This window comes from Aquarana catesbeiana, linkage group LG07 (genome assembly GCF_042186555.1).
Source record: "Aquarana catesbeiana isolate 2022-GZ linkage group LG07, ASM4218655v1, whole genome shotgun sequence".
Lineage (NCBI taxonomy): Eukaryota > Metazoa > Chordata > Amphibia > Anura > Ranidae > Aquarana > Aquarana catesbeiana.
In genome coordinates, this window is record NC_133330.1 from 257,103,548 (window position 1) to 257,130,926 (window position 27,379).

General features: G+C 41.0%; 1 protein-coding gene across 1 annotated transcript in view; it reads right to left on the reverse strand.

Moving 5' to 3' along the window:
* DNM3 (dynamin 3) overlaps positions 1-27,379 on the reverse strand; it is a 572,551-nt gene that overhangs the window by 70,393 nt on the left and 474,779 nt on the right. Inside the window, exon 22 of the mRNA XM_073593228.1 lies at positions 20,016-20,088. Within this exon, the coding sequence (XP_073449329.1) occupies positions 20,040-20,088 (49 nt within the window). The 3' untranslated portion in view covers positions 20,016-20,039. The remainder of the gene's footprint in view (positions 1-20,015; positions 20,089-27,379) is intronic.

The following is a 27,379-nucleotide window of genomic DNA, read 5'->3' on the forward strand; positions in this document are numbered from 1 at the left end:
CTGTGTCTCGTGATGTACGATAAAGAAAGTATGATTTTTTCCTACAGCTTCCCTGTAAAATCCTTTTTTAAGCTTACCTGTAATTACAAGTAAACAATAGGGACTTTACTACCACTTTAAACCCAAAGACAAAAATGTAATATGTTGCAGCTTACCAATCCTTACATCTGGTGGCTGCAATATTTTTTCATTTTTTTTCCTATATTTTTACCTGGTGATCCAGTCAGCAACACACTTTCAGTCTTAGGGTGTCTCCAGTCTGAATAGAGGAGCAATGGAGATGCCTTTGTACAGCAGCATTGTCAGTCTGAGGAGAGGGTAGTGTTAGGTAGGCCATACACGGAGCAAATTTCTTTCCTGTAACCACGGGCTGCAACACAGACAGTGCTGACAGGGGAATCCCTCTGCCGAACCATTGTCTGCTCCCGGCGGGGGAAGGCGCTGGTGATAATCGCAACTGAATCTGGCAGGCTGGTAGACTGGAACTGGAGATTCAAACTGTCTATGGATGGCCTTAGATGGACTAGCAGATTTAGATGGACTTACCAAATTCCGGCTAACAGTTTTGAAGCAGTTAAAGCGACCGTTTTTTTTTTCCTTTTCAGATAATGGATCAATAAAGACTGACCTGTAAACACTTGTAAAGGACTGCCCCATGTACATATACTGCAGCAGGGCGGCCCTTTAGCGCAAAATCATATACCTGTGATTTCCTCCATCGGGTCTGTGGTATGCACGCACGCTGCCGGAGCCGCGCTCCTACTGTGATTGGACACAACCGGAGCCAAGCAGCGGGTCCAATAGCCACCAGCCACCCGCGATCGTTCGCTGGCGACACAGACCGGTGGTAAACAAGGCAGACCATTGTTCTGTCAGCGAGGGAGAGAGAGATCTGTGATTCCTGCTAATCAGGAACATAGATGCGTCTCTTCCTCGAGTCAGTCCATCCCCCACACGGTAAGAAAGCACACCTGGGGTACACAGTTAACCCTTTGATTGCCCCTGATGTTAACCCCTTCCCTGCCAGTGTCATTTATACAGTGACAGTGCATTTTTTTTAGCACTGATCACTGTATTGGTGCCACTGGTCCTCAGTTTGTTGGTGTATCTAGATCTGCTAGCACATCTAACCCCCCCCCCCCCAGACTGGCAATGCTGCTTCCTGCTGTGCCCCTTCATCCAGAGTGGGGGGCACTGTAATACAGGAGGTGTGTTACTTGCTATTTCACCAGGTGAAAACAAAAGTGATGCAGCCACCACATCTAATGGATGATTGCTAAGCTGCAATATATGATATTTTTTGGTTTTGGGTTTAATACCAGTTTAACCTGTTAGGGGGCCTGGCTGTTTTTTTTAACCACTTGCCGATGAGCCGCCGTCATTATACGGCAGCAGGTCGGCATGTTCTCGCAAATCGCCATAGGTGTAAGTCAGCTCCTTTAGGGATAGTTTACACTTGCTTCAAAACATGGCACTAAAATGGTTAGCTTACAGTCCTGTTTACACCTTGCTTTTGCTTGGTGCTTCAGTGGGGCTTCGGTGGAGCTTCGATGGGGCTTCGGTGAGGCTTAGGTGAGGCTTCGGTGAGGCTTTGGTGGGGCTTCAGGCGAGCTTTGCCATAGACTTTTATGGAGGCTCTGAAGATGCTTTGAAGCACCACTGAAGCTACATGGGGTATAATTTTTGAAGCAAAGCAAAGCAAAAGCAGGTGTAAACAGGACTGTAAGCTAACCATTTTATTTAGTGACAGGAGATTTGACTAGTGTTCAGAGAGCTTTAACAAAGCCTGTTCAATGCCTTGTTTTGAAGCAAGTGTAAACTAGCCGTTAATGTGTGTTGAAGATGAAGCAAGTGTAAATGAGCCCTTAAGGAGACGTAGCAGGCGCGCCCGCCCACTGTACGGCGGGGGACCTGATGCGCGTGGCTGGCGTCCGCGATGTCAGCCAGACACCCGCGATTGTGGGAACGAGAGCCAGAACGAGGATCTGTCAACAGACAGATCCCTGTTCTGACAGGGGAGTTAGAGAGATCTGCTGTACCTAGAGATTAGGAACAGCGATCTCTCTCCTCCTCTGGTCAGCTCAGCCCCCATACAGTTAGAAACACTGCCAGGGAACACACTTAACCCCCTTAATCGCCCCCTAGTGTTAACCCCTTCCCTGACAGTGACATTTATACAGTAATCAGTGGCTATTTTTAGCTCTGATCGCTGTATAAATGTCAGTGGTCCCAAAAAAGTGTCAAAAGTGTCCCATCTGTCCGCCGCAATGTAGCAGTCCCGCTAAAAATCACAGATCACTGCCATTACTAGTAAAAAAAGAAAACAAATGCCATAAATATACCCATTTTGTAGACGCTATAACTTTTAAGCAAACCAATTATATATACGCTTATTGCACTTTTTTTTACCAAAAATATGTAGAAAAATACATATTGGCCTAAACTGATGAAAAAATGTGTTTATTTTTTTTTTTCCGGGGGATATTTATCATAGCAAAAAGTAAAAAATATAGTTTTTTTTTAAAATTGTTTTTCTTTTTTTGTTTATAGCGCAAAAAAATAAAAATCACAGAGGTGATCAAATACCACCAAAAGAAAGCTCTATTTGTGGGGAAAAAAAGACGTCAATTTTGTTTGGGTACAGCGTCGCACGACCGCACAATTGTCAGTTAAACCGATGCAGTGCCGTATCGCAAAAAATGGCCTGGTCATTAAGGGGGAAAATCTTCCGGTCTGTAAGTGGTTAAAGAGTTTACTACGGCTTTAACTTAACATCCACAGCCTACTGTCACACACAAGCACTTGATTTTATTTGCACAAGCCTTAAAATGAATTATAATTATATATATAATTATATACAGTAAATATCTTTTATCCCTTTTATATAATAATAGCTAACTATTCTAGACTAGGTTTATTAGTCAATTTCTTATATAACTTTTTCTAAGTATGAGTAAATGCTTTCTTTACTACACGCGGCAGACAAAGGCAGAAAACATGCCCTGAAATCAATGGCATCTCTCGCTAGATATAGATCCACCTAAGTTTGCAAAGTACTGTTTCTGCCCACTGAAGCTGCCAGAAGTAGCCACAGAACTAGAGCTGGCATGGCCAGAAGGAAACGCTGCATGCTTGTGGTGGAACAGACAGGGGAATGTTTCAGAGTGGAGCCACTGGGACAACACTCAAGTTCAGGTTGGCAGCAAACAAAAATTGTTACCATCTGGAAGGTGTTCAGAGAGGGATCTTTGAGAAATGTGCAGTTGGGTGGAGGGAGAGCTCCTCAGAAGTGTTTTTCTATTCAGCAGCCCATGCTTGGAAAATATTCACTGTCACAGCTGTAAGGAGACTGCAGCGTTCTGCAATGTCTGTACCCTCTATATTCTTATATTTACTTCCAATTAGTAAGATATCAGTGGGAAACAGGACATTCAGCAGAACTTAGTGTGGAAATGTGAAGCCAAATACCGAAACCTTGCAACCTGTAAATTTAAACACAGCAGCTTTGCATACGTGATAAAAAACACTATATATATTACTTGGAGTATTAAAAACACACTGTGAAAACTGACAGCATTCACAACTGAGATGTGCTGGTATGTAAGATTCAAAAAAGATGACATCTAAACATATAGGGGTGGATTTATTAAAGGCAAATAGACTGTGCACTCTGCAAGGGCATATGCACCAGAGCTTAGTAAAAGAGGTAAAGCTTCACTTTGCAAAGAATACCCAATCACATCAGTTGAAAAAAAAACAGCATATTTTTTTCTTCCACGTGATTGGAAAATGGAAGGCAGCAGAGCGTCCCCTCATTTTATAAGCTCTGGAGCAACTTCACTTACAAAGTGCACATTCTATTTACCTTCAGTAAATCCACCCCAGAGTCTGACAGTGGAAATGTCATATTTTGTAAAACTTTGCTTAAAGGATAACTAAAGGTTCAGTTAAAAAAAAAAAAAAAAAACTGTCATACTTACCTCCTCTGTGCAGTTGTTTTTGCACAGAGTGGCCCAGATCCTCCTCTTCTGGTGTCCCCCAGCGGCGTTTCTAGTATCTCGGGTGCCCCGTCGGAGAAGCGCTCTCCCTTGGGGCACGCTCCCGTGTCCATTGACACAGACAGCAGGATTCGGCTCCGCCCCCAACTCCTGCATCATTGGATTTGATTGACAGCAGCGGGAGCCAATGGCTGCACTGCTATCAATCTATCCAATCAGGACTCGAGACACCGGTTGGAGCGGATGTGCTCGTCACCGGCACAGGAACGATCGGGCTCAGGTAAGTAAAAGGGGGGCTCTGGGGGGCTAGTGCACTACAAGAGGTTTTTCACCTCAATGCATAGAATGCATTGAGGTGAAAAGACGCAAGGCTTTACAACCCCTTTGAAGTGTATGTTCTGCTTTACAAAAAAGCACACTGTGCTGTTCCATATGGGAGTAGCAGCATAGTGTGCTAAACCTACCTACCAGCCAGGATTCCTTTTCCATGTCAACGACGAAATCCACAACTGTATTTAGTAAAAGCTTTCTTAAATCCTGTGCAGCCAGCAATAACTCCATCCCAAGTTATTGCAGGCATGGAGCATTTGTAGGGGCCAGAGCCCCCTAACACCATGAGAAGGAGTGCTATTCTGTTCTTTTGGGCTACATATGCACAGTGGGGTTGATTTACTAAAACTGGAGAGTGCAAAATCTGGTGTAGCTGTGCATGATAGCCAATCAGCCTCTAACTTCAGCTTGTTCAATTAAGTTTTTGACAAAATAATCTGGAAGCTGATTGGTTTCTATGCAGAGCTGCACCAGATTTTGCACTCTCCAGGCCTTAGTAAAGCCCCTTTCACACTGGGGCGGGGGGCGGCGTCAGTGGTAAAGCGCCGCTATTGTAAGCGGCGCTTTACCGTCGGTATTCGGCCGCTAGCGGGGCGGTTTGCCGGTGGTATAGCCGCGCTGTCCCATTGATTTCAATGGGCAGAGCGGTGAAGAAGCGGTGTATACTCCGTTCATTCACCGCTCCGAAGATGCTGCTAGCAGGACTTTTTTTCCCGTTCTGCTAGTGCACCGCTCCAGTGTGAAAGCCCTCGGGGCTTTCACACTGGAGACACAGCAGTGGCTGTTTCGGGTCGGTTTGCAGGCGCTATTATTAGCGCAATAGCGCCGGCAAACCGCCCCAGTGTGAAAGGGCCCTAAATCAACTCCAGTGTGTACTCTCTTGTTGTCTATGATGAGCTTGGTGGCTTTACCTGGAGAGAATACAAACTGCGCATGTGCAGCCCAGAAGAACAGGATGACACGCCTTTGTGTAGGGGGTGCTGGTCCCAATGGCTTCCAACAGCTTCCAATAAAGTGGTTGTAAACCCACTTTTTTTTAATTTGCTAACAGGTAGGGCTTTTACGACAGAGGAGACCATATTGGTCTCTTCTGTCATAAATGCTTACCCTGCCTGTCAACTGTAATGTACACTGAGCCGCACATGCACAGCTCAGTGTACATTAACAGCACTTGATCTGTGCCACAATTATGTGACTCCAGTGCGCATGTGAGGGAGTGACTGCATTGCGGCCCAACCATTAAAACGGCTGAAGGGATGGAACCTGGAAGGAAGACTGGGCGAAGATAGATGCACCCAGGACCTGCAAGATTAGTGACACTGCAGTGCTGGAGGGCACATTATGACAGGTAAGTCTATCATAATCTGCTAATATGCCATGCATGCTAGTACACTAGCATGCACGGGGGGGCATTTTAACATTTTTTTTTTTAACTGAGTTTATTCCCGCTTTAAGCAATGATACATGTAGATTTTACATAGATTGTTCTTCAATTACAGAGACTGAAATGATTTATATGTGAATATGAAAAGAGCTGAGTATATAAAGCAACTTTTAACAAGTGCAGTCAAGGTACCTATTCACTGAGAACATATAATAGGAAACTGGATGTATAAAATAAAATTTCTGTGCCAGTGGATGGGTGAGGAAAATTGATAAATCTCAAAATAAATGATATATACCAAAAGCAGCAGTTACTAGTAACCTAAAGGTATCAATAAATAGTGTATGTCAATTGTATCTGCGCTAAACGTGCTTGTCTATGTATAAACATCCACTAAATCAAATAACAAATGAATAATAAACATATCAACTTCTGCATACATCAATAAGTGGACATGTGCAAAAATCATGTTCAAATGGACAAAAACCTTATCTAAACATGTGTCTAAAAAAACATTGGTGATCGACAATCTAAAATAAATTTAGTCTATAATATAGCTCATCTATGTCCAATAAAGTGCAAGTGCAGTCCTCCAAACAAGTGATTCCACTAATGTTCCTAAAATTATTTCAAACTTCCTAGTGATCATGACTGACTGTGCTTTAATCACCCACTGTACTCACCGACTACAGAAGGATCAAAAATAGAGTCCATAAATGAACACAGTTTCTTCCTGTAATATACTAAAGGACTAAAAATCAATGGAAATTGACTATCCAGGTCATGCAATCCTCTCCAGTGCATGAAGGGTTATGAGGCTCTTTATCCACCTGTAGTTCCTCTCTCGGATACAAGGATGCGGCTCACTTATCCATTTGTGTTCCAAAGCTCTCATCCGGACATAGAGGGTTAGAGAGGGGCAATCATAGTGTAAAACAGTTTAGGCTTTTATTGGTAAAAGAAAGTATTCAATTCAGCCCGACACTAAGGTATAATGGCTAGTTGCATATGCCTTGCCGACTGGCGGTGACAACAAGCCATGACAAGCTGTGCGGGGTAACATCACGATCCACATCTAATGCGTTTGAGCCATCACCAGAGGTCACCTCCAATGACAGCTAGATGTAGAAATGTGTTAGGTGTGGATTGTGATGTTACCCACAGCTTGTTTGCTTGAGTTAAGGAGGTCTGTTATGCCGCGTACACACGAGCGGAATTTCCGACATAAAGAGTCCGATGGGAGCTTCTTATCGTATATTCCGACCGTGTGAATGCCCCATCTGACTTTTTCCGTCGAAAAATCAGACGGACTTGGATAGAGAACATGTTCTATATATCGGAAAAAACGCTCGTCTGTATGCTGTTCCGACGCACCAAAAACGACACATGCTCTGAAGCAAGTACATGACGGAAGCTATTGGCTACTGGCTATTGAACTTCCGTTTTCTAGTCCCATCCTACGTGTTGTATGTGTACGTGTACGTGTTGTACATCACCGCGGTCGGAATTTGGTGTGACCGTGTGTATGCAAGACAGCTTGAGCGGAATTCCGTCTGAACTCCTTCGGAAAAACCTTAAGAGTTTATTCCGACGGCAAAACCGGTCATGTGTACAGGGTATTACTACCCGATGCAACTTTGTGTGATAGGTAGTGTAATTTTTTTGATTGGGATGTCCAGTATCTCCTCAAGACAAGGTTAACAGATTAACATTTCTCTTGACAGGTATTTGGTGGTCAGTAGATGTGAAATACTGAGTAGATACTTGGAATTGCTGCTACTAGGATGGTCCTGCATTTTTATCTAGCAATGTTTCTGTGATGCATGACAGGTCACAGGACTTAATTAGATCTTTCCAATAAAGAGATCATATAGGTACCTAAATTATTTTGCTTAGAATTTTTTATATGATTGTATGCAGTGGCATGGAGAGGGATTGTTTTTCATTTTTTTTTGTTCTGTGCCATAATATGCACAGGAGTGGTATTTCCCAGTTAAAGCGGAGTTCCAGTCCACAATATCAATTTTTTTTCTAAATGCTTCCCCGTCACTGTTACTACTTCTGCTTTTAACATTTAGATACTATCAGTGATGTGTTCCCTCTTGTTTGTTTTAAATCATTAAAATCTAACCTGATCTCGGAAGCAGGTAGGGTCCATTGTGGTTGTGGGCATCTGAAGCCGGCTTGTCTTTATTTCTAGGATTTGGTGCAGCTGGCTACCCAGTATGCACCTCCCGATCTCGTGCCTGTGCAGTAATGCCACTGGCGTGGTCCCGAGCAGAGAGGCTCCTCCTGGCAGATACTAATCTTCGAAAATGGCACCTGACTCCTCCCGATTGTGTCATTTCCAGTATGGATTTCAGTATTAGGCGATTCCTATGGACTCCTGGGATAGATGATGCCGATATTGCAGGAGTCCAAGGGAATCGCCTTATCATGACATCGACTAGGCGGCCAGACAAGAAGTGCCACGTAAACAAATCGCAAAGAAGGTATTTAGAAAAAATAAATTGCCATTTAGAATAGCATGAGAATGATTGTACATTAAAAAATGGGTGGAACTCTGCTTTTGGGAGGGCAGAGTTTAGATGAGGTGACTGATATTTTTTGGCTTGCATGGATTTCTACATGCCTGACCTCCTTTGTTTTAGGATTTCAAGGGACTTTGGGATGCAAATTTTTTATTTCAAATTTTAGAGTTCAATGTTTGATTATTGAAGGAACAACAGAAAACAGGAGAGTATTAAAAAAATTTATGTCAGAAGTTGACTTTGTTGAGTTGGGGAAATTAGTTTTGCTGGGAACAACATTGAAGTTTGTTCTCCTTTGATTAGCATGCAAATGGCCAGGTCAGAGAAGTAGGCCTTGGTTTTTAGGCAGTGTGGGATAGCAGACAGAGGAGAGGTGCGAAAATCCTATGAAATGCAAAATGTACACATCCATTGAATTTCATGTACTAAGATGCTGTCTGATATGACCACATGGATGAGTATCCTGAGTAGATATCTGAATATAATTCTGATTATATTTCTGTGGTTGGGAATTAGCAAATGTGCACACAAGTACAGCAGAAGACTAAGTTAGAGGGTGGTTGTATATGTGTGTAGGTGGGGTACAGCGCAGTGCCGCGGCAATAATTCACACAGTCAGGTTCAACAAAAAATATGTTTAGGAAGTAATGCAGCAACAGTTCACAATAAACCCAGTGGGACAGCTGCCCAACCAGGTGCCCTCACGATATTTAATAATGGGAAGAGAGCAGGTTAACAGCATCTGTTAAGAGAGTAGAATGCGGCCTGGCCATCTTGTGCTCAAGCGGGATAAAGCCCAGAGAAGGTGCGACCCTACACTCTCCTTCCTCATCAGGAATCTTTCCATACCACTAGTACTGTCCCTAACAGGTGGGGTACTGTTCCCTTCACTACTGACTAACATAAAGCATGCCAAACCTGGGAGCCAGGGCTATAAATAGACTCTACCTGACCCAAGATGGCTGCCAGAGTTACATGGGGTGACAGCATTCAACCAGATAGCTTCCCCAGTGACCCAGGAAACCATAGAGGCACTCTGTTCCACTTGACTTTCTCTCTATCTCCAAGGCCACTGTGGGTGAGCGCCATCTGCAGTGGAGAAGGTAGACTGCAGCTGCACATTGTTCAAATACCTTTAGTTCCTTGTTTGATGATGTATGTATATCTCTGGGAGTCTTGGAGTTTTAAAACCTTGAAGACTGAGAATATCAGTACAGTGTGTATCTTTATGTAGGATGGGAATCCAATTGCTTTGGAAGCTTCCCGCATAGTTTGTGTATAGTAGAATATGGATCCCTTTAAATTTAGTTGTATATATTGCTGCATTGTATGAAAAATATTCTTCTTTTCAGCAAAGTTCAAGAGAAGATAAGAGTCTGATAGATTCTAGCATCTGAACCAAGAAAATGTTACTATTTTGTCTGCCCACATGTGTCCAGCTGTTTGTCCTTATGTCGCAAGAGCGTGTACAAACTTGGCAAAGGACTATTTTGAAAGTAATTTTTCTGGTTCCAGATCGAAAGCATGCCTGCCTTTTCCTGACTCCCTGTGACTAAATGTGGGCTAACCCTTCAGCTGATATGGTTTTTTTTCTTTGATATAGAAGCAGCGTTTCAATAAGGTCACCTGCTAAAATTGTTTGGTTTGCATAATATAGTATATGCTCCTGATTTCCAATTATGTATAAAAATAACACTTATGCCCCGTACACACGGTCGGATTTTGCGATGGAAAATGTCCGATCGGAGCGTGTTGTCGGAAATTCCGACCGTGTGTGGGCTCCATTGGACATTTTCCATCGGATTTTCCGACACACAAAGTTTGAGAGCAGGATATAAAATTTTCCGACAACAAAATCCGTTGTCGGAAATTCCGATCGTGTGTACACAAATCTGACGGACAAAGTGCCACGCATGCTCAGAATAAATAAAGAGATGAAAGCTATTGGCCACTGCCCCGTTTATAGTCCCGACGTACGTGTTTTACATCACCGCATTTAGAACGATCGGATTTTCCGACAACTTTGTGTGACCGTGTGTATGCAAGACAAGTTTGAGCCAACATCCGTCGGAAAAAATCCTAGGATTTTGTTGTCGGAATGTCCGAACAAAGTCCGACCGTGTGTACGGGGCATAAGTCAAAAAAGCTGACTTCAAATCACTAGGAAAACTGGATACAGAAACAAAATGTTTCAGTCATTATCAAGATCCTGTGAACTTTCAGCTTTATTAAAAAAGTAAAATAATAAATAAAAACCGGCTAAGAATATATACAGTGACTTGCAAAAGTATTCAACCCCCTTGGCATTTTTCGTGTTTTTTTTTTTTTTTTATTGCGAAGCAAACAACAAATAGGACAAAATAACAGAAAAAGTCATTGTGCATAACTATTCACCCCCTAAAGTCAGTACTTTGTAGAGCCACCTTTTGCGGCTATCACAGCTCCAAGTCGCTTTGGATAAGTCTCTATGAACTTTCCACATCTTACCACTGGGATTTTTGCCCATTCCTCCTTGCAAAACTGCTCCAGCTCCTTCAAGTTGGATGGTTTGCGCTTGTGAACAGCAATCTTTAAGTCTGACCACAGATTTTCTATTGGATTGAGGTCTGGGCTTTGGCTAGGCCATTCCAACACATTTACATGTGTCCCCTTAAACCACTCAAGTGTTGCTTTAGCAGTGTGTTTGGGGTCATTGTCCTGCTGGAAGGTGAACCTCTGTCCTAGCTTCAAATCGCACACAGAGTGGTACAGGTTTTGCTCAAGAATATCCCTGTATTTAGCACCATCCATCTTCCCCTCAACTCTGACCAGTGTCCCAGTCCCGACTGCTGAAAAACATCCCCACACCATGATGCTGCCACCACCATGTTTCACTGTGAGGATGGTGTTCTTTGGGTGATGTGATGTGTTGGGTTTGCGCCAGACATAGCGTTTTCTTTGATGGCCAAAAAGTTCAATTTTAGTCTCATCAGACCAGGGCACCTTCCTCCATACATTTTTGGAGTCTCCTACATGTCTTTTCCCAAAATCAAAACGTGTCATTTTGTTTTTTAGCTGAAAGTAATGGCTTTCTTCTGGCCACTCTGCTATAAAGCCCAAGTCTATGGAGTGTACGGCTTATTGTCCTCCTATGTACAGATACTCCAGTCTCTGCTGTGGAACTCTGCAGCTCCTCCAGGGTTACCTTAGGTCTCTGTGCTGCCTCTCTGATTAATGCCCTCCTTGCCCGGTCTGTGAATTTTGGTGTGTGGCCGACTCTTGGCAGGTTTGCTGTTGTATCATGTTCTTTCCATTTGGCTATGATAGCTTTGATGGTGCTCCTAGGGATCATCAAAGATTTGGATAATTTTTTTATAACCTAACCCTGACTTGTACTTCTCAACAACATTGTCCCTTACTTGTTTGGAGAGTTTATTGGTCTTCATGGCAGTGTTTGGTTAGTGGTACCTCTTGCTAAGGTGTTGCAGCCTCCGGGGCCTTTCAAAAAGGTGTGTATATGTAATGACAGATCATGTGACACTTAGATTGCACACAGGTGGACATCATTTCACTAATTATGTGACTTCTGAAGGTAATTAGTTGTACCAGAGCTTTTTATGGGCTTCATAACAAAGGGGGTGAATACATACGCACATGCCAATTATCGTTTTTTTATTTCTGAAGAATAGTTTTATGTATATATTTTTCTAATTTTACTTCACCAACTTAGACTATTGTGTTCTGATCCATCACATATAATTCAAATTAAAAAAACATTGAACTAAAAGCTGTAATGTAACAAATAGGTAAAAAGCCAAGGGGGGTGAATACTTTTGCAAGGGACTGTAGCATGGATTTTACCACTTTTTGTGCACTCCTACTAAATTCTCTTCTGGAGACAGCTCCTACTAAATTTTATTCAGGAAAATCCCTTTCCTGTGGGGCTGCAGGGATTTCTCAAAATAGGAGCCATATGCACATCTTTGCTGGGAGGATGAGGTCAGAGCACAGCTTGTCAATCAGTGCTGTAAACCACCAACATGAGAAAGTATTGTGTTTTACCATTTCCCTCATTGATAAATCAGCCTAGTATAAGTATGGGGACAGTAATGACCACACTGAAATTTGTTAGATAGAAATAGAATTTTAAAGATTTTAATGCAGTGATAATTCCTTGAGGTTGTTTACTCCAGAAAAAACAACACAGAATATATTGATGGTTTATTTGTATTATCACTACGGCATAATCAGTTGTAAGAGGTTACAGTTTAAAGAACATTTTCACTACTGAGTCATCTGCCATTCTGCAAAAATAGCAACAGTGCCGTATACTAAATCATCTCATAGCAGCATCTTAATGCAAGTAAAATTACTTTTCCAAAAGTATTTGACAGGTGCGATTATTTATTTTATATATTTATTTAAAGTCCTCATGTCATTTAAGGCAATGACATGAAGACTTTTGAGTTCCATGTCATTGCCTTGAGCAAGAACAACAATGACCAGCATAGTAGTGCCATTATCAAATTTCACTAATGTGACTCTCACATTAGTACATTAGCAGTGCCTTAGATCTCATAATCCAGATATAAAGCTTTGACGCTGCAGGCACAGCAGTGCCTAGGCACGCTCACATACAAGAAAGTGCAATGCAATTTTCAGGAGGAACTTCAGATAAAAGGTACCTTTTTAGTGTGTTTCTTAGGTGGTGTTACCTTGTGACGTGACCGTTACCCTAAACTGATGCATTCCACCAATCTTTGTCAAGGAAGGGCTTCCTACAGGTGGGGATTCATTATATGCACTGCCAACCCTAAATCATCCAAGCGCCACTAAACTTTGTTTGGGTGTACTGGCGAAGTCATCAGGTGAGGAGAACATTTTTTCTTTTTCTTGCTGTAGCAGCAGTACTTGTGTACACACCATGCTATACTAGTGATTCAACAGCTGTTATTCTGGTTAAAGCGGCATTGCCTTTTCTCCCTGACCAGCCTGACCAAATTGATATCCTGCATGTGCATCGGCGGTTCGGCGACGCTGCCCATTAATTTCCCTGGGCAGGGGCGCTGTAGGAGCAGTGTATACATCGCTCTTCAAGTGCTGCAAAGATGCGGCTTGCGGGACTTTTTCTACCGTCCTCCCAGCACACCGCTCCAGTGTGAAAGCCCTCAGGCTTTCACATTGGAGTGATAGGAGAGGCTCATTCAAGGTCCCGTGCAGGCACTATTTTTTGCATTATATCGCCTGTAAGGAGCATCAGTGTGAAAGTAGCCTTTCATATACCCTGCGAAATTACAGGTGAGAGATGACAGATTAAATAAATCCTCCTATTTATGTTGTACCTGTTTATTTGCAGCCCTTTCTCTTCCTACAGCCCTCTAAAGTACAAATTTTACACAGCATCTTTCAGCTTCAGAAGGCATGGGGCAGGGATCTGATGTCAGACACTAGACACTGACACCTGAGTGGAGGGAAAGGACACTCCTCCCTCGAGTCAGCCTCATAGAGTAACATTTATATCTGCGGGTGGAGTAATGTACCTGTGTTGGCAAAGGCTGTCAGATAGCAGAGGAAAGAGAGGGGAGACTGAAATCACACTAGGTGCCTTTGATTGAGGGTATGCTTTGTTCATTTTTCATTTCAGAGCTTTACAACCACTCTAATTCTAGTTTCTAATAATCTTTTCCTATAAAGTGTTTTAGAACCATGAAGAAAGTCTGCTGTCTCATTCAGATGGTTTTGTTGGCAATAAAATGGAAAATGTACAATGTACGGTATGTTTAAGGAAATGTGTAAGCCACAAAGCACACATTTTGTTTTTGTACAGAGATGTAGACCACCAAATGTAACAATCCCTACGCACTAGAAACCACACAAACTGAATTCCAAAAGATGATGCATTATTAACTTATGTGAAACTGAGATCAATTTTCTACATGGAGGATCTGGAGAAATATTATATAATAGTTGGTGTGCTTCTCAGGACCAGTATTTCCCAAAGTTTTTCACATCCCACGTAAACTCGATTCAGGTGGTCAAAGTAGGACAGGCAAAAATATAGTAACAGGATATTTTAGAAAATTACAATACCGAATCACGATTCCAATCAGCCTACGCTCCTCAGTGCCTGCTAATAGAATACGTTTTTTGCCTAAGTAAGAATTTAGTGATATTCATTTTAGTGATGCTCATAGAGAGCAAAGTGATGCAACCACCTGAACATATGTATCTGCTTCTACTTGGCCAATTTGACAGTCCCAGATTCCAGTTCAACATGCGATATTCAGGAGGGAAGAGTGATGGCATTTGTTGGGTGTGCATAGCAGAGAAGAATATGAAGATCCAGTGAGATGCTGAACAATTCTGCAGATTCTTCATCACCAAGCTAATGAAATTCCAGTTTTGACTGCATACCTTATTTTAGTGCAAATGGCATGATAACGGTCCTTGTGCTTCTCTATGTGATGCAGGCAGATGATGGCTGGAAGGAGGGAACAGCAGGGTACTGTACAGCCTCTTGAAAGCATCACAGTACCCTGCTTTAGTGCTAAAGAGCACTCAGACCTGATGGATGGTTGTCAGTCTGGAGGAGAGGGCATTCATAGGCAGACTACATTTACATGCAGACTGCCTTAGGTAAATGCCACAAGTGATGCTGATCTTCCATGATTGAAAGAACTGAAATCCAATAAATGAAACGGGCGGGCCAGGGACTGTCAGGTTGCTGAAGAAAGAGCTAGATAATGCTGGAAGTCCTCAAATCAGAAGGTGAGGTGGGCTCTATCTAACCTGCTGCATCTTTTAATGCACACTGTGAGATGCTCACAGTGTACAGTGAAATCAGAGTTAGCAATTTTAGTACAGGAGACAAGCCTGTACAAGCCTCACCATAAGGCTGTAGTTCAGTAGTATCAGCAGAGGCAGTCTAGGGGACAGAACATGTTGCCCACAGACATGCCTCTGACATTTACACAGCAGAAAGGTAACAGGTTGTGCCTTTTCCATTCAAGTTAGGTGGTGGCAAGTAAACAGCTGACACCCAAACTACCCATTTTGAAGAAGTGTTTGGAGAAGTCTATCTACTTATCCAGAGAGGTCTTGAGTTGTTGATCCACTAACCGGGATTTGCACCCCTTTTCTTATTTTTGTCTCCGATTTTACAATGATGTCAGGTTGTCTTTCTGAAAGGTTCTTTTATGTTTTATTCAATACTCCTATATTCTACAGAGAGGGTAGCCTCTTTAACCAGGATTGTGATGATGTGTCACTTGGGAATGTGTTAATTAGTTATGGGTACACTAGAAGTAGAACTTTTAGCTATTCTCATTTTTCATATTGTAAACTGCTATTTCAGCAACTGCAAGTCAAACACTTTTCCAACTCTGTCAAAATAGTTGGTTTTATTTGGCTGTAATACTTTTGCCAACTGTGTATAATGATGAATATGCCTATTAAATTCTTTAATAATGATATTTCCAGTCTTTAGCACCCTTAAATGCATTGGCCCTAATAATACATGCGTATTAGAGAGAGTTAAATCATATTAAGAGAGAGTGAGGGGCCTGCAGGTGTGCCCCCATAGCAAGCGGCTTGTTATGGGGGCTCACACAGAAGAGGAGGAGCGGACAGCACCGGCGGGGGATGCCACAAGAGGAGGTAAGGAGCCCTCAGTGCAATACCATTGCACATAGTAGGTTAGTATAAACCTCTTTTTTTATTTTGATAAAAAAATTAAAATCTAAAGTTTACAATGACTTTAAAGCTGAACTCCAGAGAAAACAAAAGTCCTCTCTTGCTGTGGGGCTGCCCCCACACTGCAGGGTTTAAATGTCTGTTTAGGTCTAGGGTACCGGAAAAAGCACTTTTACTTTCCTGATCCATCGCTCCCGCAGGCATCATCTACCCTGCTAGGCTGGTCCCTGCAGCCTCTTCTCCCCTACATTCAGATGGTCACAGGTCCTCTGACATCAAGTACAATACAAGGCCCATAGCCCTGAACTAAATGTGAGGACGCTAAGGGGCAGCCCACGAGCTGGAGTGTAAGGAAGCTCTGGGTGCTAAGGTAGCAGGGATCAGGTAGGTAAAACTGCTTTTTGCGGGACCCTAGACAAGCATGTAACCCTTGCAGTTCGGAGGGCAGCCCCACTGCAGGGGGAGGTTTTGTTAACCCCAGGGATAGGATTAAAAGACTTCTTTTCAGAAAATTGTAAGTGTTAGCGTTTCTGGAAATAAAAAAGAGCAAAACAAATAATGCTTATTGTAAAAATGAGACTGCGGGAATGAAAAATGTCTTTAACATAGGTACTTTATGACAAGGCCTTCTAGTACTTCGATGATGCACCTAAGGTGCCACTGAAGTGACTATGCAAATAGTGACTTTTTTAGGGTTGAAATTTGCATAGCCATAACAACACCTGCCCTTCCCACCACATGACCCTGCTTGGGCCTCATGATAGGTTGCTGAAGCACCAGGTATTGCAATGAAGGATGCAGGCAGGCGATGTACTCATTCTTCCCTACTATATAATGTGGGAGGAATGCTATGAGTGCAGGAGGAACTCCGTGAGGTCCTGCACTATCAGGTCATACAAATATATGTACTGTACATGCTGCTGACTTTGTCATTCATATGCCAATATATGACAATTTATTGCCACGTGGTTGCTTTACAGGAACCTGTGAAAGCATAAATATAGGAGCTGCCTGTGCTCACATGGTTTTAAAAGAAGCAGATTCTGAGCCCTTTGCATCCAATAAGTCAATGAGCAGAAACACACATGCTAAGTCACATTTTCGACTTTGCTAACAGGATGCTTCCATAGAACAGTGGGGGGGTGATATACTAAAGCTGGAGAGTGCAAAATCTAGTGCAACTGTGCATGGTATCCAATCAGCTTCTAACTTCAGGTTGTTCAATTAAATTTTGACAAAAAAACAAAAAACAAAAACTGGAAGCTGTTGGGTTTCTGTGCACAGTTGCACTAGATTTTGCACTCCAATTTTAGTAAATCAACCCTGTGACTCCCTAGGTAGTGAAGAGAGGAACATTATGACAACCATGGAGTCCGCACCTTAAAAAACCAAGTCAGTAATGGCAACTCCCATATTTCCATCCTCACAGCTTCCCTTACTGGCAGTTCCTGATGGACTGCTAGCAGTGGACCATTTGTTGGTGACTGAGTGAATGGATTAATCTTCTATTACATTAGTGCAGTGCTGACAGTGATGAAAATATACAGTCATGCTTTGGAACGTATTTTCTAAGGCTTAATAGCTATAAAACCTTTACTTTATACAGCTTATTCTGTTGCGCAATATTCATATTTTACATGAACCACAGCTCAAGTAATCCTACTTTTGTAAGTAGAACATAAAGATTATCTGGTTGTAACATTAAACATGCATTATGGAAAACCATATCATATAGGTGAGAAAGTGCAAAGTAACAATACACTACAGTCTCACATAACCAGAAAATAATGATGTACTTACCGTATACATTTCATGAGGATAAATGCACAAAAAAAAAGTTAATCAAATTCAAATATTAGTTAGAACTTTACTGAATTACTGTATATAACAAAGGGCACAAATAGACTTAAAAGATTTAAAAAAATATTTGCTGTGTTATATTAGGATTAGCTGTTCAGCAGAACTCACTGAAATGTCCTATGAACAATGTAAAGAGAACTTGTCTCCGGGTTCTGTACTTTTCCCGTGAAACTATTTAATACTCAGGCATGGTATATGTATTCTAGGTGTAGTATGAAGAAAGTCCATCATGTCAGTACAGAATTTTAGCAAATGTTAATCATACAACAAGGGCTAGCTAAAGTATTTTTTTACTAATCTAAATGCACATGAGAATCCTATTTACAGTTAGGGGGTATTAGCAATAAATGTCTGCAAGACAAGGGATAGTTAATACACTGTAAAAATCATCATGTGATGCTTAGTAAACACTTTTTTTTGCTGAGTTACATAGTATTAGGCCTCTTGCACACTGCAGCTTGAAAAAGCTCAGTACAGCTTTTTCTTTTACTGAGCTAAAATACAGCCCATTAATTGTAATGTGCCTATGCACACAGGCACATAAACAAGAGCCATGCATTCTCCAGTAAAAAAAAAAATAGAAAAAGCTGCATTTTGGGTCAGTATTTTACACCACATGCGCACAAATGTGCACGATTGCACGTAAAATGTGTGTAAATGCCCGTTTACATGTGTAGAACTAAAACGTGAGAATATGTTTTTGCGCGCGTGTGCGAATTTGCACAAAAATTGTGCGAACACATATGCGCAAAAATGCGTGAAAATACGCCCAAATACATACAAAAAAAAAGTCTCAAAAAGTAGATGCTCAAACAAGAGTATCGTGTGCAAGAGGCCTTAAAATGTTTTAAAATAATGAGAGTCCAGAACACTGCAGTCCCACTGAGAAGTACCATACAAGTTAATTTGTTTAAAAAAAGTACTAGAATCATTCCCTATACCTACAGAGATGGTAAATTACAGTTAGAATATAATGTAGCTTTCCTATAGAGTTTTAAATGTTAAACACCATTTTAGGCTTTATTAGACCTAATGACAGTTAGTAGTATATTGTACTTCTATAGCAAAATAGCTGAATTTAGCTTTTTTTTTTAATGTTAAAACCCATTTTAGGCTACAGTAGACCTAATGACAGTTAGTACTATACTTCTACTGTAAAATAGTTGAAACTGAATTTAGCTTTGCTATAGCGTTTTACTGTATATGTTAAAACCCATTTTAGGCTAGAGTAGACCTAATGACAGGCACAACTATACTTTTACTTTATAATTGTTTGAATTGTTGAAATTTAATTTAACTTTCCTACAGAGTTTTATCATTGACAAACCACTGTAGGCTATGGTAGATCTAATGATAATCAGTAGCAAACTTTTATAGAACTACAAGATAGAACACAATCTGTATGTAGAGAAATAACATCCACCCCTCTGCTGCACAGTACTATTTCCAAATGAAAGGAAACATGTTATGAGAAAAATATGGCAGCTGGGGTGGTCAAAAGTATGTAGCATAAAACTCAGGATACAGAATGGAGCAATCAGGAGTATGTAACATACAGGACAATGTACAGTATAGGATTGCATGCTCAGGAGTATGTATCTTACAGCACAGAGAACCCAAGCCATTTTTTATTGCAATATATACTTTGCACACATCTGTTAGCTGGCTTCCTAGTTGCACAGTACAGTCTTATTTGACGTTTATCCTGCAGTGGCTTAGTAATTTGCTAGAGAGTTGGTCTGAGCAGAAAGCGGATTTCTTGCTGTGGCAAGGTGGCAAGAAAATCATTTACTTCTGGACTGCTGGGCTGGGGATCCCCCTGAGGTTTGTTATGAGCATTAGCATATGTGTGAAACGCGTTAACAGCTAAAGCAAACTCTGTCTTTGTGCTGTCTTCACCTGACATATGGAATAATGGATTTGATATCTTTATAGTGTTGTGTGCTACCGACTTTCTTCACAGTACTGTATTACGGTGGCGAGCCGGGGTGAGCACCCACCATGGGGATAACATTATGCAAGTGACACTCTCACCTGGAGCAGTCTAGCTTCTGTCTACATCCCCCTGAGGTGTTGAGCCTATTGAAACTGCCCCAGTTGCTCCCACTATTAGGAGGCCCTATAGGCAACATGCATCTCAGGAAAATGAAACCACTAACATCTCTTGTGTTTTTCAAATAACAGGTTTAGTTTAAAGTGGTATTAAACCCAAAACCAAAACGTTAATATATTGCAGCTTACCAGTCATTGGATGTGGTGGCCGCATCAGTTTTCTTTCCTTTGGATTTTTTCCCCTCTATTTTCACATGGTGATCTGGAGAGGAAAACACCACCTGTATTAGTGAGGCACAACTCTGGAGGAATGAGCATAAGAGGCACAGCAGACAGCACCATTGTCAATCTGGGGGTTGTGGAGTTGTTAAATGTATTAGCAGATTTAAAACAACTAACACATTTAAGCAAAACATTTTTTTTTCCTTTTGAGATAAAGATTTTGAATGACTGAATCATTTGAGCTGATCATTTAAATGACCCCTGTCAATGTTAGGTGGTTGGTGTCATCTAAGTAAACTGATATATTCTGCTGGAGAGTTTGTGTTGTAAAAAACAACAGATTTACTGGCTGGATTACCAGATGGAAATAGAAGAAAGAAAGCCTAAAAAAGAAAATGAATGCAGCCATTACATCTAAGAATTGGTAAGCTACAATATAATAAATGTTTGCTTATGGGTTTAATACTGCTTTATATGGCTCTTTAGATTTTTACATATGTATCCATAAATTATATTATAAGTTGTTTTAACAAAAGTAAACTTTTTTTGAATTACAAATTGTTTTATGAAAACTAGGCTATGCCTTAATAAAGTTTTTCTTGAACAAACGACTGAACTCTACTAGAGTAATTAACTGAAGTGAACCATGAACAGGGGCTGTAATAAGGAGAGGGGTGTACAATTATTTGCTATAATTACATGAATGATTCCAAATAAGAAAAAAAATAATAATAATGAAATAAAATAAAGGAAAAAAGAAGTTGTGTTGGCAAAATGTGTCCCATAACTTTGGTAGAAAAGCACCCTAGCTGATGGCTAGCATTGCATTGGCAACATAGGTTTGCATGAAGGTATGAGTTGGTGGAAAAGTTCAGTGAATTAAATGTATTCCAGTAAAGAGTTTGTGAGGGCAGGGACAAGAAAGAGAAAAAACTGCTAGTCTAGACTTGTAGAACTGTGTATTAAAACCAGATGAGAGCAAATTCCCGCCCAGAATCTCCATAAAACTTTCTGTGAACAGCTACAAGGAATGTATGCTGTCTGAAAGTCCAAATATTCAGAGCTTATTGAAATATATATATATATATATATATATATATATATATATATATATATATATACACGTAGATATGAACCCTGCAAATGGTAACCTGGATGCACAACATAAGTAATACCAAATATACATCAAAAAAGAAAGGCACACACAGGGCTTGAAAAGGAGACACAATTTGCAAAATATGTTTCTTTGCTTCGTGTCCTACATTTCTCGATGTATATATACAGTAGTTGTATAACGCTTGCATTTTACTTTTGTATATTGCAACTTGTACTGCAATCATGCTATTTTTCTTTTTTCACAAATGCTCTTTTCCGTTTCTTGGTACAGGGTAAATATTCCAACCCCTTCTCTGATCTTTTAAAGTAGCCAGGTTTGTTTTATTCCATGTTTGCCAACACTCAATCTTGCACGCTCTTGCTCTTGTCATATCAATGTAATTGTCCTAATCCACGAACACTACCATGTGTATCGTGTAAGCAAAATTCAATGGACAATGAATAGGAAGGCGTGGATAAAAATTCTAAGTATAAGTAAGAAAGTATAGGGGAATACACTATAAATCAGGAAATTGGAGCCTATGAACCACAACTTTGCAGTTCCCTAAATAGATTCTTACTTTAGAATCAGTCTTTTAGGAGTAAAATGTCTATGGGGATTCCTAGACCCTAGTATATAAATTCTAGAACAGTCATATGACTTGCGAAAATTCTAAGCAGGGGCAGCTTCACTGACCCCACAATGTAGAGGAGTTGGAGAATGGCCACTTCCAGTGGAGGTTTCTCTTACTGTGTTCCTAATTCAGGGTGCCACTTTAAAGGTATTTAAAGTAACACATAAAAATGCAACCACAGACTTATTTACTCCTATATTCTATCTTGTTTAAGAAGGCTATGGAAAATCTGTATTTGAACTCCAATTAAATATCACATCTTTCAGTTTGTTATTTTCAGTATAAATTCTTACATATTAGCAAGTGGCATGACAAAAATGCTAACCAAAATATAAACAGTAAAGCAATGAAAATTGGCTTTTCACGCTCAAAGGGTTATTGTGTAAGTCCAACAGGAGACCTGACTTCTTTGACCTTCAGGAAGATTTTTTTCCCTTCTCTGTTTTGCTAGTAACTGAGAAAAGGGAAGGGGGGAAACTAATATTGAAGGAATTCTTTGCAGTTGTTGGAGGTGGGGGATTTACAAAAGCTCTGCTTGGTTAACCTATTGCCAAGCTTCTGTTAAGCTCGTACAAAAGGTGCATTGTCCTTTTACACTGGGCTCGTGCAGACCAGATATAGAGCACAACCTCCAGAAGGATATTCTCAGCATTAGTGATCTAATTCATTGTGGCACAGTATATGTTACACTTCTGCCCTATAATTGAGATTTTATTCTGCTATGGAAACACAATGCTTACACATACTCTTAAAATTCATGGTTTCATACCTTTCTAGATTTTTTTGTGTTGTAATGATTTTCCAACATTCTCTAAGTTTGAAATTAGGCTGAAAATTGAAGATTGAAAATTAAATCTATCTATCTATCTATCTATCTATCTATCTATCTATCTATCTATCTATCTATCTATCTATCTATCTATCTATCTGTCTATCTATCTATCTATCTATCTATCTATCTATCTATCTATATCATAAATCATGGATGTCTTTTTTTAAACATTGGCCACATCTGCCTGCCTAGATTTACCCATATTAGCCTTGCCACACTCCTGAATCCAGCGGCTACATGGTGGCCATAGGAGTGATTTGCACACACATCCTGTTTTAATGTGAGTTGTCACTTGTAGGCTTTTAATAAAATTGTAATGCTACACCTAGATTGGCGCCCTCTGCGTGCAGTTCACTTTCAAAGAACTGTTTGGGACTTCTTTCATGATATTCCTAGCCATGGACTTTTAGTTGCTAGGCTTATTCACCCACATGTGCCATGTCCGAGTGAATTTAAGGCAAATTGGCTGGAAATGAGAGCCCATTACCCTTGATGATCTGGACATACCATTTGGTTTTCAGAGTACACTCGAGAGTTATCGACTGTGAAAGGATATTTATTCGCATCTGGCAGCTCCACCTCTAACTGCCCAAACTCTCTGCTTCGTGTCTCTGAGAGGAGCCTATACAACTAGGCTGCTCATGACTTTCCCACAAAGATAGGACTCCACAACAGTCCCAGTCTCATCAAGAGGTTTGCCTGTGCCCTCAAGCCTCTCTCCGAATCATACAGTGGCTTGAAAAAGTAGTTATAGTCCTTGAAATTTTCCAAATTTTGTCATGTTACAACCAAAAATTTAAATGTATTTTATTGGGATTTTATACGATAGACCAACACAAAGTGGCACATAATTGTGAAGTGGAAAGAAAATGATAAATGGTTTTCAACATTTTTTTACAAATAAATATGTGAAAAGTGTGGCGTGCATTTGTATGCAGCCCCCCTGAGTCATTACTGTGTAGAACTACCTTTCGCTGCAATTACAGCTGCAAGTCTTTTTGGGGATGTCTCTATCAGCTTTGCACATCTAGAGAATTACATTTTTGCCCATTCTTCTTTGCAAAATAGCTCAAGCTCTGTCAGATTGGATGGAGAGCCTCTGTGAACAGCAATTTTCAAGTCTTGCCACAAATTCTCAATTGGATTTAGGTCTGGACTTTGACTGGGCCATTCTAACACATGAATATGCTTTAATCTAAACAATTCCATTGTGGCTCTGGCTGCATGTTTAGGGTCATTGTCCTGCTGGAAGGTGAACCTCCGCCCCAGTCTCAAGTCTTTTGCAGACACAAACAGGTTTTCTTCTAACATTGCCCTGTGTTTGGCTCCATCCATCTTTCCATCAACTCTGAGCAGCTTCCCCGTCCCTGCTGAAGAAAAGCATCCCCACAACATAATGCTGCCACCACCATGTTTCACGGCCAAAAAGTTACATTTTGGTCTCATCTGACGAGCACCTTATGCCACATGTTTGCTGTGTCCCCCACATGGCTTCTCGCAAACTGCAAACAGGACTTCTTATGGCTTGCTTTCAACAATGGCTTTCTTCTTCCATAAAGGCCAGATTTGTGGAATGCACGACTAATAGTAGTCCTGTGGACAGATTCTCCCACCTGAGCTGTGGATCTCTGCAGCTCCTCCAGAGTTACCATGGGCCTCTTGGCAGCTTCTCTGATTAATGCTCTCCTTGCCCGGCCTGTCAGTTTAGGTGGACGGACATGTCTTGGTAGGTTTGCAGTTGTGCCATACTCTATTTTCGGATGATGGATTGAACAGTGCTCCATGAGATGTTCAAAGCTTGGGATATTTTTTTATAACCTTACCCTGCTTTAAACGTCTCCACAACTTTATCCCTGACCTGTCTGGTGTGTTCCTTGTCCTTTATGATGCTGTTTTTTCACTATAGTTCTCTAACAAACCTCTGAGGGCTTCACAGAACAGCTGTATTTATACTGAGATTAAATTACACACAGGTGGACTCTATTTACTAATTAGGTCACTTCTTAAGGCAGTTGGTTTCACTAGATTTTAGTTAGGGGTATCAGAGTAAAGGGGGCTGAATACAAATGCACACCACACTTTTCAGATATTTATTTGTAATAAAATTGGAAAAACATTTATCATTTTCCTTCCACTTCACAATTATGTGCCACTTTGTGTTGGTCTATCACATAAAGACCCAATAAAATACATTTATGTTTTTGGTTGTAACATGACAAAATATGGAAAATTTCAAGGGGTATGAATACTTTTTCAATGCACTGTACATAGCAATTTCCTTTTCTGTGGGCCCATTTGCTCTCATACCACGCCGACAAGATGTCTATGGCTGTGCTTCAACATAAGGCCATCTCCTTCCTTGTTTAGCCACAAGTCACTTTTGTGCTCAACCTGAGTCTCCCCTGGCTACAACATTTCCAAGTGCTGGATTGATCCTCCTCTTAGTTGCTTGCCTGGGGGCCCTATCATTCCATCTGCCTCACCAAAGTTTTACCAGCCAAATCTCCTCCTCTGACAATCTCTTATCTTTGTGATGTAGGTTCCTTATGGAGATGAAACATAAGAAGATCCCACAGTTGTCAGCAAGGATTCCATACTGCCTAGGACTCAGGGATACATCACTGTATTATTAATACCATGCCTGTTTATTCCTACAAAATGTGAGTTGATCTACATCTATTATTAAAAGCGTTATTTCCTAAATACTGCACCCAGAGGCGCCTCTCTACTTGTGTTTTGTTGCAGCTGAGGAATTGGTTTCTACCCTATCATTTATGATTTCGTGTTTCAAACTTTATCATACCCGGGATGTCTACTAGACTATTGTTTGGACAGATTTAAGTGAGTTATTCCTAATGCCGCGTACACACAATCGGACTTTCCGACGGGAAATGTTCGATGTGAGCTTGTTGTCGGAAAGTCCGACCGTGTGTGTGCTCCATCGAACATTTGCTGTCGGAATTTCCACACACAAATGTTTGAGAGCAGGTTCTCAAATTTTCGGACAATAAAGTCCGATCGTATGTACACAAGTCCGTGCACAAATGTCCACGCATGCTCAGTACGAGACGGAAGCGCTTGGTCTTGTAAACCTAGCGTTCGTAATGGAGATAGCACATTTGTAACGCTGCAAATTTTGAAATCTTTCAATGCAGCGCATTCTCTTCTTTTTATAATGCTAGAACAATGAAGTTGCTTTGCTGCTGATATTCACACAGAGTTTTCAAACAGATTTTTTTATTATTTCTCGTGATCTCATGAATAATCTTTGTTTTTGTTTTTTTTTAATCAAGCTCTCCAGAAAAATCTTTTTTTTTTTTTTTTATAGTGATTTTCTTTTTTTTTTTTTTTTATTTCTCCAGATCTCCAGAATAATCTTTTTTTTCTTCTTTTTTTATAGTGATTTCAATAATATTTTTTTTTTCATTTTGTGTGTCAAGTGTGCCTTGTTAATTTGACATTGTATTTTTGAAATGTGCCTGCCTACTCACAAACAAACTGTCCTTTTTGAAGTAAAACACATAGCCAAGTATTTGTCAAAACAAAAATTTAAAATTTATTAGGGGTCCTAAAAAAAATAAAGAGGAAGGCAACGCTGGAGAAACAGTTGGAATTGGTGAAGCCTTTGTACGCCAGGGCAGACATCAATTATTTGACAGGCCAAATTGGTAACCTGAGGAGTCCAATAGGGAGCACAATACGGTCCAGGACTCCGAGAGGTTGGGAGCAGCAGCAGATGACATATATGTCCCGAGGCTGTGGTTTTACAACAGCCTGCGTCTTTTGTCAGACCACACAGAATCCAGGCCATCACTCTCAACACTTCTTTCCACGCTTCCTTCCAGGCTACTGTGGTGGGTTGGGTGGCTGTGGTGGTGGAGTTGCTGGAGGTGGTGGTGGTGTTGCTGGAGGTGGTGGAAGAGTATGGTCCAACTCACACATGTGGCTTTTAGTTGTGAGTTGGCCCCTCATCCCCTTGTTTAGGGCCTGAAGTATTATCTCCTTACATATGAGGCATTGGCCCTCCTCCATTTGTTCCAGTTTACTGGCTGTCAGACAGCCATATGACTCGTGGCCACCAGGGGTTGTTGTGAGGATCGCAGTAGCCTGGCGAATTAAAGTAGTCGCTGACTCCTCCAGGTTCCTCGCCTTCTTGGTCCTTTTTGTTGGAAGGCGGAGGGGAGGAACCTGGGATTCCGTCAGGCTGCTTTCCACGACCACCTCCTGGCTTAGATTTCCTGTGTATGAAAATGGTATATAGTTTTAGTTTTTTGGTCATCAATCACACACAATTTAGAGCTCATGACTGTTGCAAATTGAATGTTACCAAATAGAAAAGACTATCATTCTGACCCCAGCATTTTTCATTCTTGTCCCAATAATTTTTGGCTACTATTGTCTATTGATATGTAAACCAGTTTGTTAAATCAGAAATTAGTGTTCAATAATAGCATCTAGTTAACATCATTCAATTTTTGATAAGAAATATATTGAACAATGCTATACCTGGCTCAAGCTGGGCTCCTCCACATCTTATTCCTGGGTGGAAGGCCCAGGTTGGACTTCAAGAGCCTCATCTGATGTGGAAGAAAGTGTGGAAGGAAGTGTAGATAGTGATGGCCTGGGTTCACTCTGGTCTGACAAAAAATGCAGTCTGTCGTAATACCACAGCCTGGGGACATATGTCATCTGCTGCTGCTCCAGATCTCATGGAATCCTGGACCTTTTTGCGCTCCCTATTATATGTGCTCCTCCTCAGGCCACCAATA